Source organism: Physeter macrocephalus, chromosome 3 (genome assembly GCF_002837175.3).
Source record: "Physeter macrocephalus isolate SW-GA chromosome 3, ASM283717v5, whole genome shotgun sequence".
Taxonomy (NCBI): domain Eukaryota; kingdom Metazoa; phylum Chordata; class Mammalia; order Artiodactyla; family Physeteridae; genus Physeter; species Physeter macrocephalus.
Window position 1 is genome coordinate 20,827,563 of NC_041216.1, and position 12,792 is coordinate 20,840,354.

Below are 12,792 nucleotides of genomic sequence, written 5' to 3' on the forward strand. Positions count from 1 at the left end.
ACCGAGGTCCCTGTTTTCTTGTTGGCTAAAAGCTCAGAGCCGATCCCAGTTTTTAGAGAAACTGCAGTCCTTGGCTCATAGTCCACATCTTCAAAGCCAGCAACAGCACGTTGAGTCCTTCACATTACCACTCCTGAACCACTCCTCTTCCGTCTTTAAAGACTCTCCACAGGTAGCCAAAAGGAAAGAAGAAGCTAGTGGGCTGGGCTCTAGCTTCCCACCACTCCACACCTCCACCTCCCAAGTAGAACCAGCGCTGTTCTGTTTCATGATCTGTTTTATTTGTAAATGAGTAAGTATTTCTTTTGAACAAAAGCTTCCATGGCACCAAAAAAATTGTTTGAAAACCACAGGTACTTTAAATGATTTTTTTAAACTCTATCAACACACAAACTCCTTTAATAAGATAGAGTTAATTGATATATAATCTTCTTCTCAGACAAAATTATCAGATATTCAGTAACCAAACATTATTAATAAAATTCAAAGAAAGGGAAATTGTACAGGCCACATTTTCTGACCATAATACAATAAAACTAAAAATTCATATTAAGAACATAAAAACCCTAATTACTTGGAAATTTAAAGCACTCTTTTAAATAACTACTTGATTAAGGAATAATAAAAATATTATCAGATACTTAGAAAATAAAAACATTGCAAATTAAAACTATAGAATGTGATTAAAACTGGAAGAGTTAAATTCATAACTCTGGGTTTTTTTGTTGTTTTTTTTTTGCTGTCCGCGGGCCTCTCACTGTTGTGGCCTCTCCCGTTGCGGAGCACAGGCTCCGGACGCGCAGGCTCAGCGGCCATGGCTCACGGGCCCAGCCGCTCTGCGGCATGTGGGATCTTCCCGGACTGGGGCACGAACCCGTGTCCCCTGCATCGGCAGGCAGACTCTAAACCACTGCGCCACCAGGGAAGCCCCATAACTCTGTTCTTAACGATAAAATTTAAAGAGTGACTGCGTTTACCTCCAGTAATGGCAGAATAGTTTCCCTCATACTAACCCTTCAACAAATAATAACTGTACACTCCGGTTTATAAGATAAATATAAGAAGCAATGACCTGAAGGCACAGGAGAGTGACCAAAGCAGGCAGACAACTGGAAGGGAGTTGATACTTGGAAGTATAGAGTGTTGCTTGGATAAATAAACTGTTTTTGCATGTTTTTTTAACCTGAGGGCAAGCCCCAGTTGATGTGGGAGTGCAAGGGCTAAAACTCGATTTTAAAAAATCACAGTCTAGGGACTTCCCTGGTGGTGCAGTGGTTAAGAATCTGCCTGCCAATGCAGGGGACATGGGTTCGAGCCCTGTTCCAGGAAGATCCCACATGCCGCAGAGCAACGAAGCCTGTGTGCCACAACTACTGAGCCTGCGCTCTAGAGCCTGCGAGCCATAGCTACTGAGCCCACGTGCCACAACTACTGAAGCCCACACGCCTAGAGCCCGTGCTCCACAACAAGAGAAGCCACCACAGTGAGCAGCCTACACACTGCAACAAAGAGTAGCCCCTGCTCACCGCAACTAGAGAAAGCCCAGGCGAAGCAACGAAGACCCAATACAGCTGAAAATAAATAAATTTATTGAAAACGAAACCAAAAAAACCCCACAGTCTTAGTGTGGTCACTAGCTTGAATAACCAGATGATATATTTGGAAGCTACCATAGCACCAGAAAATGAGGGGGAAATCCTGGAAAGAAGTACAGAGGGGGAGCCCCAAATTCTATTTATGAACTGTGCCCAGATCTTGAGTTCAGCCATACTAATTGTTGCTTTAAATAAAAATCAGGCCATGCTGAGGGCACCGGCAAGAGCGGGTGGCTGGTGGGGCTGGTGTGTTGGGTGAGCGGGCTGGAAGCTGGGTCGCCTGAGCCCGCGGCTTCCGGCACCCTGACCCACACTCGGCTCGTCACTCTGGAGGGACACGGGGCGGGGGGGGGCGGGCTCCAAGCGGCCGCACAGCGGGGAGCAGCGGCAGCAGCCTCAGGTCCTGAGTCTCTATAGAAGCTGAAATCCATCAATCTCCGTTCTTCAAAATGCAATGAAATGTACCAAAGACTGTATTCCGACTGGCACGTCGGACATGCATGGAACCAGATAAAGCTGGTCTTTGGGGACACTGTCAAAACATAAAGGAACCATTACTTTTATATATGTCGGAATCCAGAGTGTTTTGGGTACCGGGCCCTCGGAAACGATGGCTGCACTTACCTGCTGCCCAGTGTGCTGCAAAGGAAAGGAAGCCATTCATTGCTCATCCACTCCAACCAGGGGTCCTTCACCATAAACAGTGGGAGCAGGATATCTTATCCAAGAGGGTTCTGTCATCCAGTGCTACATCCCCAGGAACTCCCTCTGAAAAAAAGGAAGAACCTGATCCTTTACAAGACAGATCAATTAGTCCTTATCAACGATTTAAGAAAACATTTAGGGCTTCCCTGGTTCTTATCCAAGAGGGTTCTGTCATCCAGTGCTACATCCCCAGGAACCCCCTCCAAAAAAAGGAAGAACCTGATCCTTTACAAGACAGATCAGTTAGTCCTTATCAACGATTTAAGAAAACATTTAGGGCTTCCCTGGTCGCACAGTGGTTAAGAATCTGCCTGCCAATGCAAGGGACACAGGTTCAAGCTTTGGTCCGGGAAGATCCCACATACCGAGGAGCATCTAAGCCCGTGCACCACAAGTACTGAGCCTGCGCACCACAACTACTGAGCCTGCGCTCTAGAGCCCACGAGCCACAGCTACTCAGCCTGCGTGCCACAACAACTGAAGCCTGTGCACCTAGAGCCCGTGTTCTGAAACAGAGAAGACACCGCAATGAGAAGCCGGCACACCGCAACAAAGAGTAGCCCCCTCTCACTGCAACTGGAGAAAGCCCGCGTGCAGCAACAAAGACCCAACACAGCCAAAAATAAAATAAATTGATAAAAATAAATAAATTAATTTAAAAAAAACATTTAGATAATATGGGAAAGTTCTGATTCCAGTGCATCTAATAACTTCCGGTGTTTGGTTTGGAATGTTTTATTATGCAGCCATAAAAGGAGTGAATGCCGTTCCTTTTCTAGAACTTACTGGGTTACCTGACAGCGTAGTAAACATTCTGAAAAATTCCCAGAGTGGAAATGCACTAACGGCATATGCCCTGTTGAAGATTGCAGTGCCTACGCGGTACACTGTGACCCTGCGGGGGGACCTCCTTCACTGTGAAGTATCTGTTCAGCCGCGGCTACCTTTCGACGCCACCTCCTGTGAGGGAGTATCTGCAGGACAGGATGGAGGAGACAAAGGAGCTCCTCACGGAGAAGCTGGAGGAGACAAAGGACAGGCTCACTGAAAAACTGCAAGACACCAAAGGAAAGGCTTCTTTTAAGAAAAAAGTGGAATAGGGTGCCTTATATACCAGGTTATAGACAGTTCCTGCACTTTAACCCTTGGAGACTATGGACAAAGGTACATGCTCTTGATTATTTTTTTGGTTAGCAGCCTAAATATAGCAGTTCTTTGAGGGTTAAAGAACTAAGATAACTTTTTAAAGTTAAACATCACTAGAAAAATCAGTGTTTTTTGAAAAGAAAAAATGAATGCAGTATAAGAATTTCATGTCTGTTGCAGCGTTAAGCAGTGGTCCGAGTCTTCAGTCAAACTTGCTTTGTGTTTAGATGCAGCTGCTGACTCCTTGAATAACTGGTGCGGCCCTCCACAGATTTAACACTAGGTCTTCATCTTTGTTATTCACTGAGGTTTTAACTATATTCACTTCTCAATGTGGAGACAAACTGTTATCATCAGAACTGCTTGTGAATAAGAGGATATTTAGTCTTTCTACAAAGACAGTATATAACGGTTACATACCAGTTAAAATGTAGACTTCATATGAAGAAAGCTGAATGAAAACTGGGTCATGTATATGTAAATAAGATGTATTGGTTATATGTAAATGAAAAATTGACCCTTTAAAAATGATTTTTACCTGAAGCTTGCCAGAATCAAAGTTTTTAAGCAAATCTGTGTGGCACAGCACTTTCTCACCCAGAACGTAAAACTGTTATTCCTGCATCATGTCCTCTCTAACTGATCTGTCAGAGGAAAAGGGAAAATCATTACACCTTAAGTTTATGGTAGAGATCAAATACCCTTAGCAGTGCCTGGAGCTTGTGGTTCTCGGCCGTGCAGGTTTGGGAGGATGGGACCTGCCTGTCCCTGCCACCTGGTCTGCACCAGCCAGAGTCGGTCTTGATTCCATTTTGGAGTAAAATTTTAAGATTGTAGCTGCTGTTTTCCTCTTGCATTGAAGCATCCTTACTTGAGCATTTTACTTGAATTTTTAAATAGCAAAGCTATCATTAAAACCTGCTTGGGGGCTTCCCTGGTGGCGCGGTGGTTGAGAGTCTGCCTGCCAATGCAGGGGACACGGGTTCGTGCCCCGGTCCGGGAGGATCCCACATGCCGCGGAGCAGCTGGGCCCGTAAGCCATGGCCGCTGAGCCTGCGCGTCCGGAGCCTGTGCTCCGCAACGGGAGAGGCCACAACAGTGAGAGGCCTGTGTACCGCAAACAAAACAAAACAAAACAAAACCTGCTTGGAATGAAATTCAGTCATGTCAGATGTGAAAGTTGTCCCAACTTGTGTGGGTGTGTTTGAGGATGTGTCTGTGTGTTTCCTTTTGCTCTGCCTTTACTTCAGTTCTAACCTTTGAATTGAAAGAGGGAACGGGCCTCTTTCTAGACTGTCTTTGTTATGGGTGATCTGATAAGGCAAGAGAATGCCAGAAATAGTCCCACAGGCATCACTGCTGTGAGGCCAGGTTTTCATATTAAATACTGAGTTTGGCCAAATTTAGAGAATACTTTAAAGGGAAAATAATGTTTACATTTGATACGTCTAATCATTATATTGGCTGTGCTGTGGTTGGACTCTTCTTTGTGGGGGTGGGTGGAGTGGTGAGGGGGCAGGGCTTACTCTGCCACATGCAGGCCTGATAAGGCAGGATGGTTTGTCTCCTGATGCAGATCAAACGTGTGATTTCAAATTGACAGCACATCTTCAAATCCAAAAACAGTGAACATGTTTTAGCTTGTTTATTAAATAATTCACATTTTTGAGTATATTAAATGCTAAGATAGATATTAACGAATTTGTTTATTTTTAACCGCTGAGACTGCCTGGTTTAAAATCATGTGTTATATGAAACTTTCTTTTTACTTTTCACGTTGCATAGGGCGTGTTTTCCAATGAGGATAAATTGTGGGTCTTAGAAGCACTAATAATCCTGAGTTTCCACCTTTGGTTCAACCCATTTGAGATTTGTTACCATCCAGTTTCATAATTGTGTTGTGTTTGTCCAGTTACAGAAAGTGAGGCACTGGGGAGTGCTTTGAAATTCTCTAGTGAAACATTCTCTGAAGGTGTAAAAAAAAAAAAAAAATCACTCTTCTGAGAAGCATGATACAGTCCAGGGTTACTACAGCATGTTATTCATAAGGTCCAGCATACAACCCAGAATTACTAATCATACAAAGAAACAGTGAAAAGTGAAAAGACAGGGCTTCCCTGGTGGCGCAGTGGTTGAGAGTCCGCCTGCCGATGCAGGGGACGCGTGTTCATGCCCCCGTCCGGGAAGATCCCACATGCCGCGGAGCGGCTGGGCCCGTGAGCCATGGCCGCTGAGCCTGCGCGTCAGGAGCCTGTGCTCCGCAACGGGAGAGGCCACAACAGTGAGAGGCCCGCATACCACAAAAAAAAAAAAAAAAAAAAAGTGAAAAGACAATCAGTGGAGACCATCCGTGAAGCAACCCAGTTGTGGGAACTAGCAGAAAGGATTTTAAGCAATTATAATTGTGTTCATAGATAAAGGAAGATATGCTCATGATGGGGTAGGAAATCTCAGCAGAGAGTTAGAAACTGTTGATAATTAAAAAGAACCAATGGAAAATCTGGAACTGAAAAATACAATATCTGAAATAGAAAATTCACTGGATAGGCTTAACAGCAGATTGGAAATGACAGTAGGAAGGTTTGGTGAACCTGAAAGTATATTACTAGGAAGTGTCTGTTCTTAAGACAAAAAGGAAAAAAAGATTTTTAAAAAAGAACCTCATTGATCCATGAAACAGTATCAGAAGGTCTAACACACATGTAATTGGAGTCCCAGAAGGAGTGGAGTGGGAGAATGGGCAAAAAATATATTTGAAAAGGTAATGGCCAAGAATTTCTCAAGCTTGTGAAAAACATAATTTACATATTGAAGAATCTTAGTGAGGGCTTCCCTGGTGGTGCAGTGGTTAGGAATCTGCCTGCCAATGCAGGGGACATGGGTTCGAGCCCTGGTCCAGGAAGATCCCACGTGCTGCGGAGCAACTAAGCCCATGTGCCACAACTAGTGAAGCCTGCACGCCTAGAGCCTGTGCTCTGCTACAAGAGAAGCCACCACAATGAGAAGCCCATGCACCAAAACGAAGAGTAGCCCCCGCTCGCTGCAACTAGAGAAAGCCCTCACAGAGCAACGAAGACCCAATGCAGCCATGAATAAGTAAATAGATAGATAGATAGATAAATTTTTAAAAAATCTTACCGAACTCTAAGCCCAACATAAATAAATAAATAATAAATAAATAGAATCTTAGTGAACTCCAAGCAGGGTAGATACACAGAAAACCACCCAAGCACATCATAATCAAATTACTGAAGATAAAAATAAACAAAATCTTGAAAGCTATGAGGAAACAACACATTGCATGCAGGGATATGAATGATTGTTTACTACTCATCAGAAATTACAGGGCTTCCCTGGTGGCACAGTGGTTGCGCGTCCGCCTGCCGATGCAGGGGAACCGGGTTCGCGCCCCGGTCTGGGAGGATCCCACATGCCGCGGAGCGGCTGGGCCCGTGAGCCATGGCCGCTGAGCCTGCGCGTCCGGAGCCTGTGCTCCGCAACGGGAGAGGCCACAACAGAGGGAGGCCCGCATACCACCAAAAAAAAAAAAAGAAATTACAGAAGCCAAAAGACAGTGGAATGTCTTCTCTAAGTTACTAAAAGGAAAGCTCTGTCAACTGAAATTCTGTATTCAGCAAAAAGATCCTTCAAGATGAAGATGAAATTAAGACATTTTCAGATAACAAAAAGTAAAAGGAGTCATAGCTTCCTGTACTGCGTGAAAGAGGAAGTTTTTCAGGCTGAAGAAAAATAATACCAGATGGGCCAGAGACCTGTGCCACATGAAAAAGGAAGTTTTTCAGGCTGAAGAAAAATAATGCCAAGTGGAAACTCAACTCTTAGAAAAGTAATAAAAGGCACCATATATGATAAATACAAAACCATTTTTTTGTCTTAACTTTATTAAAATAGATATGACTGTTTAAAACAAAATCATAGGGACTTCCCTGATGGTCCATTGGGTAAGACTCCACGCTCCCAGTCCGGAGGGCCCAAGTTTGATCCCTGGTCGGGGAACTAGGTCCCACATGCATGCTGCAACTAAGAGTTGGCATGCTGCAACTAAGAGTTCACCTGCCACAAGTAAGAAGTCCACATGCCGCAACTAAAAGACCCAGCGCAGCCTAACTAACTAAATAAATAAATAATAACATTTTTTTAAAACAGAACAAAATTATAATATTGTCTTACATAAAATATAACATATAGAGGTTGGAATGTTGTTACGTGAAGTAGTACAATATTAACTCTAAATAGACTGAAAAGTTAAGGACATATAATTCTAGAGTAACCATTTTTTTTAATACAGAGAGATATATAGCTAAAATGGAATTGGAATATATAAATTAAATATAGATATACTAAAATGGAATTCTGAAAATATTTACTTAATCTAAAAATACTACTTAAAAGAAGGCAGAAAAGAGAGAACAGGGAAAAAGTGTTGGGACAGATAGTAAAATGATAGACCCAAATCCAACCATATCAATAAGTACATCAAATGAAAAGAGACTAAACACTCCAATTAAATGGCAAAGATTGTCAGAATAAGTAAGTACATCAAATGAAAAGAGACTAAACACTCCAATTAAATGGCAAAGATTGTCAGAATAAGTAAAGAAGCAGAGCCCAACCACATGATATTTACAAAAAAATGCACTTTAAAATTTTTTGGCCACACTGTGGGACATGCAGGATCTTAGTTCCCCAACCAGGGATCGAACCCTCACCCCCAGCAGTGGAAGTGTGGAGTCTTAACCACTGGACTGCCAGGGAAGTCCCCAAAAATGCACTTTAAATATAAAGACACAGGTTGAAAGTGAAAGAGTGGAAAACAATATACATGCAGTCTGCATTAAACATAAAAAAGAGTGGCTATGGTAATATCAGATAAAGTAGACTACAAGGCAAAGAACACTACTGGAAATAAGAGGGGACATTTCATAATGATAAGGGGATCATTTTATCAGGAAGACATAATCATAAATGTGATTATAAAATACACATTCTTTTTAAGTGCACATGCTACATTCACTAAGATACTGGGCCTTAAAACAAATTTCAGAAAGTTGGAATCTTACAGGGTATAATCTCTGACCACAGTGGAATTAAAATTTAAAGCAGTAACAGCAAGATATTTTAGGTATCAAAGCAGAAATCACAAGGGAAATTAGAGAAGATATTGAACTAAATGATAATGAAAATATAGCATTAAGAGAAAACAAAATCCCAATATCAAGATAGAAAGAGAGCCTATGGATATTAAAATGATACCAAGAGAGTATTATGAATAACTTTATGACAATTTCAATAATAGATGAAATGGACAAATTCCTTGAAAAAATACAACTTACCAGATTGACATAAGATGAAATAGAAAATATGAATAGTTCTATGTTACAGAAATTAAATGTGTTATCAAAAACATTTTCACACGGAAAACTCCAGGCCCAGATGTCTTCACTGGTGAATCATATCACACATTTAAGAAAAATCTAACACAAATATTCTTTCAGAAAATAAACAAGGAATATTCATTTCCTAGTTCATTTTATGAGGCCTTCATAACCTGATACCAAAATCTAACAAAGACATTACAAAAACGAAAATTACAAATTGGTATCATTCGTGAACATAGACACAAAAATCCTCAAGTAATTTTAGCAGTTCAAATCTAGCAATCTATAAAAAGGGATAATGCCTTAATGACCAAGTTTCAGTTTATTTCAGGAATATGAAGTTGGCTTAACACTGGAAAATCAATCATTGTAGTTCATCATATAAAGGATAAAGGAGAAAAGCCATAACTCTGCAAATTTGAAAAAGAAGGAAACTTCCTCAACCAGATAAAGAGTATCTAGGGACTTCCCTGGTGGTCCAGTGGGTAAGACTCCAAGCTCCCAATGCAGGGGGCCCGGGTTCAATCCCTGGTCAAGGAACTAGATCCTGCATGCATGCCGCAGCTAAGACCCGGCACAGCCAAGATAGACAGATAGACAGGTAAATAAATAAATAAAAATAAATCTTTTTTTTTAAAAAAAGAGTATGTATGGAAAAAGCTACAGCTAACAACATGCTTAATTGTGAAATATTGAATGCTTTATCCATAAGACCTGGAATAAAACAAAGATGTCCACTCTCCACTTCTATTCAGCATTTTACTGTACATTCTAACTAGTGCATTAAAGGCAAATGAAAGAAATTAAAGACATGAAGATTGAAAAGGAGGAAATTAAATTGTCTGTAGTCACAAATAACTTGATTGTTTACGTATAAAATTCCAAGGATCCAAGGAATCTACAAAACTACAAGAACATACTAAGTAAATTTAGCAAGGTTTCAGGATACAAGGTCAATATGCAAAAATAATTTTTTTATACTAGCATCAACCATTCAGAATTTTAAGGTTTTAACCAGGGAAATTAGGCAAGAAAAAGGAAGAAAAGGAAATTGGAAAGTAAGAAGGAAACTCTCTTTTCACAGATCACGTGCCCTTGTATATAGAAAATCCTAACAAATTCACACCAAAAAATTATTAGAATCAATAAATTAGTTCAGCAAAGTTGTAGGGTACAAGATAAGTATATAAAAATCAATTGTATTTCTGTACACCAGCAATGAACAATCCTAAAATAAGAAAATGATTCCATTTACAGTAACATGAAAAAGAATAAAATACTTAGGAACAAACTTGGCAAAAGGAATGCAAGACTGAAAACTATAGAACATTGTTGAAAGAAACTAACAAAGACCTAAATAAATGGAAAGATATTTCATGTTTCTGGGTTGGAAGACTTAATATTTTTAAGGTGGCAGTGCAACCCCAAGTTTATATACAGATTCATTGTAATCCCTCTCAAACCCCAGCAGCCTTTTTTTGCAGAAATTGACAAGCTGATCCTAAAATTCATATGGAAATGCAAGGGACAAATAGCCAAAACAATTGATTTCTATGTACCAAAATGTTATTTGCAGCATTGTGTGTAATAGGGAAGGATTTTAAGCAACCTAAGTGTTCTTCCATAGGAAAATGGTTACGTAATTACAGTCCCTAGGCAGAGTTGTTTTGAATGAAAAAAGCAAGATACTATGGTATATATATTGCATTTTTTTTAAGTCTGAGAAAATTTATACCAAACCCTTAATATTGCCTACCTATTATGAAATTTAGCATGAGACAGTTTAAAGGAAGAGCTTTAGCTTTTTAGCTATTTATATTTGAAATTTTTATAAAATTCAAATACTAGCTTTTGTAACTTAAAGAAAATGAATAAATAGAATTGATGTATGTAATTTAAAACATGCCAGGACAAGAATAGACAGATCATTAGAATAAAAAAAGTTTCTAGGGAATTCCCTGCCAGTCCAGTAGTTAGGACTCCATGATTTCACTGCCAAGGGCCCATGTTCAATCCCTGGTCAGGGAACTAAGATCCCACAAGCCACGTGGCGTGGCCAAAAAAAAGAAAAAAAAAAAAAAAGGAGTTCCAAAATAGACTACATTATATATAAAATTCTAGTATAGATTGGGGCAGTTGGAGGGGGAGTATCACAAATCAGAAGCAAAAGAGGGTTTAGTCAGTCAGTGATTTGGGGCAGTTGATTAGCAATTTTTGCAACTTGGGGGAAATAGTTTTAAAATGGAAGAAAATTGAAAATATTCATCAAACCACAGGAAGGAGTGTGGTCTTTTAGACTTAAAAGAGGATAGTATCATAAGGGGAAAAGTGGTCAGCTTTTAACAATGTAAACATTTAAATTTTATGTGTGTTTTAAAATTTTGATTACTGGGGGTTTCCCTGGGGGGCCAGTGGTTTAGACTCTGCCTGCCAGTGCAGGCAGCGCGGGTTTGATCCCTGGTCGGGGAACTAGGATCCCACATGCTGCGTGGAGTGGCCTTTTAAAAAAAATAAAAGTGAAAAAAAAAATTTTGATTACCAAAATCAGAAGTCAGATAGCCAATTGCTGGTTGAGGGCAGGAGCAAGATTAGCAACAGATGTATTAGACGTGTGATACTGTGATATTTATTTGGTCTTGGGTTTCTGTCTTCTAAAACCCTTGTAATCCTAAAGAATAAGAACTATAGGGTCATCTTTTGTTATATTTTGTTTTCGTTCCCAGTTCCTGAAATAGCTTCAGAAAATAATAAAGTTGAAATGGGTATCTTTTGTTATTCATAACAAGCCCCTTTCAACCACACCTGAGTTTATATTAATGCAGTGATTTCTTAAAAGCCCCTAGATAACCACTGGATGGGGGCTGGTTGCTAGGGAATCCAACCATGTGATTAGAGGGCTGGAACTTTCAGCCCCATCCCCTGACCTCCCAGGAGGGGAGAGGGGGTAGAGGTTGAATCAGTTACTAGAGACCAATGGTATAGTCAATCATCCCTACGTAATTAAGCCTTCATAAAAATCCTTGAAGTACATGGTTCAGAGAGCTTGGGTTGGTGAACTCCAGGAGGTGCTGGGAGAGTGGTTGCAGGAGAGGGTATGGAAGCTCTCCTCCCCTTCCCACATACCTTGCCCTGTGTGTTTCTTCCATTTGGCTGTTGCAGGGTTGATGTTTTTATAATAAACCAGTAATCTAATCAGTAAACTTTTTTTTTTTTTAATTCTGTGAGCCACTCCGATTGATAGTGGCAGAATTGAGTTACACTGTGGGACACCCACTTGGTGTTGCAGAATTGCTTGGCATGGGAAAGACACCCACACATTTGGTGACCAGAAGTGAAGTATTGGGAGTTAGTAGTACAGAAAAATAGAAGAGTTTTTGTTTTAGAAGATGGTAGGCTCAGATCTTTAAAAGAAAAAAAAAAAAAAATCCCCAGACTTCAGTAAACAAAGAGGCAAAGAACATGGACAGACTGAGTCTATAGAATTAGTCCTCTAGAGTGAACGCTCTGTGCGGGCAGGAATTTGCATCTGTTTTGTCCTCTGGTGTATCTCTAGCACCTAGAACAGAACCTGGTACAGAGCAGGTTTTCAGTAAATAACTGGTAAGTGAGGAAAGCTCAGTGAATTTATGACATATTCAACCACTGTAGTATTCAGAGATCTCAAATTAAAACACTGACAGTAATAACACTTCTCCATTCTCAGAATAGCAGAGGTTTTTAAAGGTTACAATTCCCAGTGTTAGCAGAGGTACAGTGAAAAGGGTATAGCATATTGTTGGTAGAAATAACGTACAGATAATGCAGGTATGTTAACCAACCTTATTATGGTAATCATTTCACTGTATATCAAATTACCATGTTATACACCTTAAATTTACACACTGTTATTTGTCAATAATCTCAAAGCTGAGGGGAAAAAAGAAATAGAGACAAAGAAAGGAAATTGG

General features: G+C 40.4%; 1 protein-coding gene and 1 pseudogene across 1 annotated transcript in view; one reads left to right on the forward strand and one right to left on the reverse strand.

Annotated features, from left to right (window-relative positions):
* Positions 1-270, reverse strand: part of LOC129391818 (protein-arginine deiminase type-1-like) — a 1,068-nt gene extending 798 nt beyond the window's left edge. The window contains exon 1 of the mRNA XM_055082358.1: positions 232-270. Within this exon, the coding sequence (XP_054938333.1) occupies positions 232-270 (39 nt within the window). The remainder of the gene's footprint in view (positions 1-231) is intronic.
* A 1,738-nt stretch (positions 271-2,008) lies between these two features.
* LOC129391988 (protein FAM210A-like) lies at positions 2,009-3,462 on the forward strand (annotated as a pseudogene).
* Positions 3,463-12,792: the final 9,330 nt, after the last annotated feature.